At 33.5% G+C, this 6168-nt stretch overlaps 1 protein-coding gene across 1 annotated transcript in view; it reads right to left on the minus strand.

Annotated features, from left to right (window-relative positions):
* The window catches only part of LOC107632806 (citrate synthase, glyoxysomal), a 13788-nt gene continuing 7940 nt past the window's right edge, over positions 321-6168 (minus strand). Inside the window, exons 2-15 of the mRNA XM_016336482.2 lie at positions 3924-4234; positions 3599-3779; positions 3334-3419; positions 3147-3251; positions 2977-3039; positions 2645-2754; positions 2326-2445; positions 2102-2177; positions 1926-1999; positions 1712-1832; positions 1371-1468; positions 1149-1272; positions 760-891; positions 321-647 (exon numbers count right to left, since the gene is read on the minus strand). Of these exons, the coding sequence (XP_016191968.1) occupies positions 760-891; positions 1149-1272; positions 1371-1468; positions 1712-1832; positions 1926-1999; positions 2102-2177; positions 2326-2445; positions 2645-2754; positions 2977-3039; positions 3147-3251; positions 3334-3419; positions 3599-3779; positions 3924-4181 (1548 nt within the window). The 5' untranslated portion in view covers positions 4182-4234 and the 3' untranslated portion in view covers positions 321-647. The remainder of the gene's footprint in view (positions 648-759; positions 892-1148; positions 1273-1370; positions 1469-1711; positions 1833-1925; positions 2000-2101; positions 2178-2325; positions 2446-2644; positions 2755-2976; positions 3040-3146; positions 3252-3333; positions 3420-3598; positions 3780-3923; positions 4235-6168) is intronic.

Here is a 6168-nt window from a genome sequence, read left to right on the forward strand (position 1 = left end):
TATGACATATGACACGCATAAATATCTCTATATATATATACATCTATAGAATAGATATAGGGAACTACTTGAGGTACTTGTCTTGTGTCCAAATTATTTTGTTCCTAAAATATATCGAAGTGGAGTTGAGAGAAATTAAATGATAAAATGAAAACAAAATACTAACAAGCGTCTTAAGCATTTGTGAAATGCATTCAAAAAATTAAAGGATTTATCTTTTTACTATTATTTATTTATTGCTCAAGTGTCTTAGACAAATTCTATAAAGGCACTAATTAGGAAAAAATGGCAAATCTAGTAGGATATAATAAATGAAAAAGTAAATAAAATAAAATCCAATGGAACTTCTTTATATCACCAATAATGTAAAATAAAATGATCACAAAACCAAGAATATTAACGAGTTTGATTTCATTCCATCCACAAATGTTACTTGGCATATATTGATTGATCCCTCTGGAACTGCAAATCCTGCTATCATTATTCTGCTACTAGAATAGAATACAAAACTGGCCGCATTATTTATGAAGATACATCCTCCTGAGGTCTCTTGCCTCATTCTGCTTTAGCCATAGTAAAACTTAGGCAATATAAGCCATAAAAGACTTTGGAACCTTTAAGAATTACTCCCTCTGTTTTAAATATAACTGTACAGAAAACAATAAAACATACTTTCTTAGAACTTAACAGACATATATTGGAACAAAGGGAGTGAAAATCATATATTGGCAATGTCATTAGCAAAACTATATATATTACCTATATCCCAGTTCCAGCGAGCCGCCGCTTTGAGGCATTCGATACGGTCAACTGGCCAAGCTTGTCAGTGTTACTTGATTCTGTTCTTTCTTTGATTGGTGCATAATGCCTCAGCCATTCCCCAACATAAACCTGGACATGAAATAGATTAAGGTGACATTAGGAGAACACTAGGGGCAATCCAAAATCATCCACAACAGATATCACTGTTAGTACTGGTAATCAGAGATGATAGAAAAACGTAGAAGAAACTAATTCATATACTAATGGGATACTAACAACTAGGCCAATTTGATTCTTACCCTCAACCATGGTTGTGCTATATTTTAAATATCTCAAATGTCTAAGAAAACCATAACTGAAGAAATGAGTTGAAGAAAGTAAACAACCTGTTGAGGCCTCATAATCTTCGTATCAGGATCATCCAAAGACTCTCGCCAATGCGCCAAGTAACCAGCCATTCGAGGGATAGCAAATAAAATAGTAAAGTACTCAGGTGGAAACCCCATGGCCCTGATCACATAAAGGCATTAGCTAAAGCCTAGTAACATATATTAGGAGGGATAACCTTATCTTATGCTCCCTAGAAAGAAAAACCTGGTGAGCTTTACCTATAAATTAGTCCAGAGTAGAAGTCAACGTTTGGATATAGCTTTCTTCTGATGAAAAATTCATCAGATAGTGCAACCTTCTCCAAGGCAACTGCAACCTGCACAATCAAAAAATTGTATATTGTATTAATAAGTTTTGATTTTAGATTGAAACCTTTTGAAGTGCTTTAAATTTGAATAACATTCAGATACAGATACAAAACAGCTAGAATAGTTTGCAGCAAAATCTTCGAAATGTAGAATTTGATATTGTATTAATACCCCTGATCAAACCATCTCCTACTCAAAGAATAATAAAATAGACGGCAAATAGATGGAGTAAGATATTAAAAGATGAACACCTCAATAAGAGGATCCCGGCCAACAATGGAAAACACTTCCTCTGCTAGTCTCTTTAGGACCTTTGCTCTGGGATCATAGTTTTTGTAAACACGATGTCCGAAACCACTAAGCTTTCGCTTCCTGGAGAAATAGCATCCAAAACACAAAGTAGAAGGCACAAAAGTTATACAAGAAAAAGAAGATCTTTAAAATAATACTAATAATAATACACACTTTGCTTTAACACCATCAATGAACTCTGGAATTTTGTCAACAGTTCCAATTTCACTCAGCATTTTAAGAACAGCCTGCATCAAATGTCAATTCATATATCACAACCTCATTTTTTTTCCCAAATAAGAAACATGCTAAATAAAAATGATCATGGAATCTCATCAATGTTATATTACCTCATTAGCTCCACCATGGAGAGGTCCGTATAGAGCTCCAACAGCACCAGCAACAGCAGTGTATACATCAACACCACTGCAAATAAGGTAACCATTAAGCAATCTAGAACAGAATGATTTCTTTTGCTGAAAGATCACTATTCAGAAAAAGTTCTATCCAGTGTGAAAGCTCGTTCGATATGGTGTAATAGCAAGAATATCAGCTGAAGTAGGAATATGTCTACCTTGATGCAAGATGCCGAACAGCGGATGTGGAACAATTCATTTCATGTTCAGCATGCAGGATGAAAATAATATCCAGTGCACGACTTAGCCGGGGATTCGGTTTATATGAGCGGTTGCCTCTGAAGTTAAACACATTGAACATTTTATTTCAGTCATACCCGATGCTGATATAGCTTCAGCATAACAAAAATCAGCTAGTATGTTACTACCATTCTATCATCAAGAATAAATGACAATCCTGTTTAAATAATGAGATCACAAAGGAAAATAAACCGAAAATAACGCAGTTCCTCTGACAGAAACAACAGTTAGACATACAGAGAATCAAGCATGTATAGGAAGTTCTCTGTGTAAGAAAGTTGATTGGATGGAAGCACAGGTGGCCGTCCTGCCATTCTGAGATAAATTGCTGCAGCAATTGTTGTTATCTGCATTGAGAAAGGGAAAATGATATTGCCAAAGAGGTAATAAGATAAATTCCAAATAATAAGTATAGAATTACATGAATGCTACACAAGAACTTCAGAGGAAACAAACTTAGCCAGGGCAGGTAGCATTCAGAATAAATCAATAACTAATTCAGCACACATAAGTAAAAGCTACAAACCACAGATACTGACAAAAAAATAGAGAGAATGGAGTGACCAAACCTTTCCGATAATCCGAGCTATTTGTTTATCTCTGACTTGCTTTGAGTTGTAAACATCAAGACCCTGCATTGAAGTATGATAAAGGGTTTTAAAAGAAATGATCAGAGCTAGATGAAAAAATGTTGAAAAGCTGAAAAGTTGGGAAACTGTTTTTGTTTCCTTTTACTTACTCTGAGTGCAGGATTAGCATCAGGATGATGAACAGATAGAGCACTCATGGCATTAACAAGCACACCCATAGGATGAGCATCATGTGGCATTGAGTGTATGATATCCTACAAAAACAAAAGAGAAATCAGTTGTTTACAAATCTAAAAATCTAGAATCTTGCATTAATAGAAAAACCAGAAGGCTCACCAAAACTCCCTGTGGTACAGCTGAATGCTGAGATACAGCGAACTCCCAATCCAATAACTGATTTTCAGAAGGTAAATTTCCATACACTACAGACACATGAATCAACCTTATGAGAGAAATAAATTTGACGAAAAAAGTTTTCATGAATAATACAGTGAATAATACTATACGGATACTATTGCAACTTAGGAAAACTCCATAACCGGATAAAAATCAGTTACACATCTCAAATTACTCTACACAGTTGGCTGGATCTCAAACTTACTTATGAGGTAGGCTACTTCCATGTATGTGCTTTTCTGTGCCAATTCCTCAATAGGATAGCCTCTATATCTAAGGATTCCTTCATCACCATCAATATAAGAAATAGTTGATCTAACAGGTGCAGTGTTCAAATAGCCAGGGTCATAAAGTTTCAATCCCTTGTCATTCTTTCCAACCGATATCTGCAATTAAATAAATAAATAATTTAATTAATATTACAAAAACAACTTCCAATTCCTCCTTCGTTCTCAGTTTTGGCGGGAGAATTAGCCATGGTTACTAACACTTGTTCAAAATCGGAGTTTTGATTGCAGGGATAATGGTACCTTCTTGAAGTCGGTGGCTTTGACGGCGCCTTCGGGAGACACCTGAATATAGTACTTCTTACCAGTCCTCTCGTCCACCACCGTCAGTGTCCCCTTCAGGCTCGTCGCCGTTGCCGGAGCAGACAGCTGGAGTGGCTGGAGAAGGTCCTCGGAGGCGGTAGAGTCAGAGGAAGGAAGGAGGTGAGCGGTGAGAGTGGCCAAACGGTCACGTGCCACGTGGACATGCGATGATTCGGAGGTGAAGGTGGTGGCAGACATTAGTATCGAATTTTGTGAAGTGCAAGCAAAAAAATGATGAGAGAGAGAGAGAGGATTGGGTGAGAAGAGAAGAGTGTGGAAGGAAGAATAAAAATACGAAGAAGATGATGATTGGATTGAGAGTTACGTAGAAGAGTGTGCCATGGCATATGGATCATTTTTGTCATGCCGCATGTTACTATATCTGTTCCAATTTTTGGGGTTATAATAAGAAAAGTATGAAGAGCCAATGAAATATTTATACAATGTGTATAATGGAGGAAATTTTAAGAATCTAGTAATTATTAATAGTTATTAAACATTTAAACTCCACTTCGCAGTTTATCACTTGCTGTTAAAAGTATTGAATTCTGGTTTTATTGTTGAATAGCTGATGGTAGTGCATGATTCTCATTTCTCACCAAAATGACATGGTTTTGACTTTTGAACCATGGTTTCATTTGATTCTCTGGTTCCCTTCAAGTGTTGTGAAAAAATTACAACTATAATACGAATATATAAATAAGAGTTCCTATACATTTGACAATCAAGTCTAATTAAATTTGTCTAAATTTAACAAAAAATATTTTTATTATACATAGCATGTATATACGTGCTGGTGCGTTTTATTTTTGTTTCTTCTTCTTTTCTTTTTCATGTTATTACAGTCATTTATTCTTTTTTTGTTTGATATTTTTTTTTTGTTTTATTTTTTTTCAAGAGAGTAAATCAAGAAGAATTAAAAAAAATAAAATAAAGAGAAGATGAAGAAAAAAAATGACAAAGAAGAAGACGAATCGAAAAATGAGGAGAAAAAAGAAAAGTTTTGAATTATACAGGACAATAAGATCAAATGCACTGGATTTACATAATGATTGCAATACAATTAACTCATAAATGCACCGAAATTACAGGAATTTTTGAGTTTATAAAATGTACAATTTTCGGTTCATTTGTTATTATACAATGGTGTTATTATAATAATATTTTGATTCATTTGCAATCCAAGTGTGTTGTCGATGAACAATTTGTCTTAAAAATTGGGATGACTTTTAAGACAAATTGAATGGAATGAAATGAAATATAATACAATTGAATAAAGTGATAATGAATAATTTCATTTTTCTTTGCTAAAAATTTAGTCAATACTTATCAGTATAAAGTGAACCTCAATAGAATTAAAAAACAAAAAAAAAAAGTGAATCTCAATTAGTTTAAATTTGAACAAGTTGCCAAAAAAACTCAATCATCAACAAAAACACATCGAATTCATTTTTAAATCCAAATAAATCTCAATTAAACTAAGAAATGAATCGAAATTACTTAAAGAATAAAAATTTTGATCAATACTTATCAGCAGCATCTAGTGAACCTCAATTAACACACAAATGAATCGAAATTAGTTCAGATTTAAACAAGTTGTAAAAAAAACACAATCACCAACAAAAACACATCGAATTCATTTATTGATCCAAATGAACCTCAATTAAACTAAGAAATGATTCGAAATTACCTAAAGAATAAAAATTTGGTCAATACTTATCAGCAGCATCAAGTGAACCTCAATTATTCACAAATGAATCAAAAATTTGTTCGGATTTGAACAAGCAATAAAAAGACTCAATCGTCAACAAAAACACATCGAATTCATTTCTGGATCCAAATGAACCTCAAATAAACTAAGAAATAAACTGAAATTATTTAATGATGGCACCAGAAGAAATTAGAACTAATAAATATGTTAGCAAAATATTGGTATTGTTGGTGATGATAATAACAAAAGAAAAAGATAACAAAGAAGAAGCGAAGACAGTGAAATGTGCACGCGTAAATGTAAAATATTTGATTGGATTTTATTAGGGTTATGACTTGGATGTAGAAACGATGATAGTGAAAGCGTGCGCGTGTGAATTTAAAATACTTGGTTGAACTTTGTTAGGATTATGACTTGGATATAGACCTTTATTCTATAAATAATTAAGAGTTTATCATACTTTTAAGGCACATG

This window comes from Arachis ipaensis, chromosome B01 (assembly GCF_000816755.2).
Source record: "Arachis ipaensis cultivar K30076 chromosome B01, Araip1.1, whole genome shotgun sequence".
Lineage (NCBI taxonomy): Eukaryota > Viridiplantae > Streptophyta > Magnoliopsida > Fabales > Fabaceae > Arachis > Arachis ipaensis.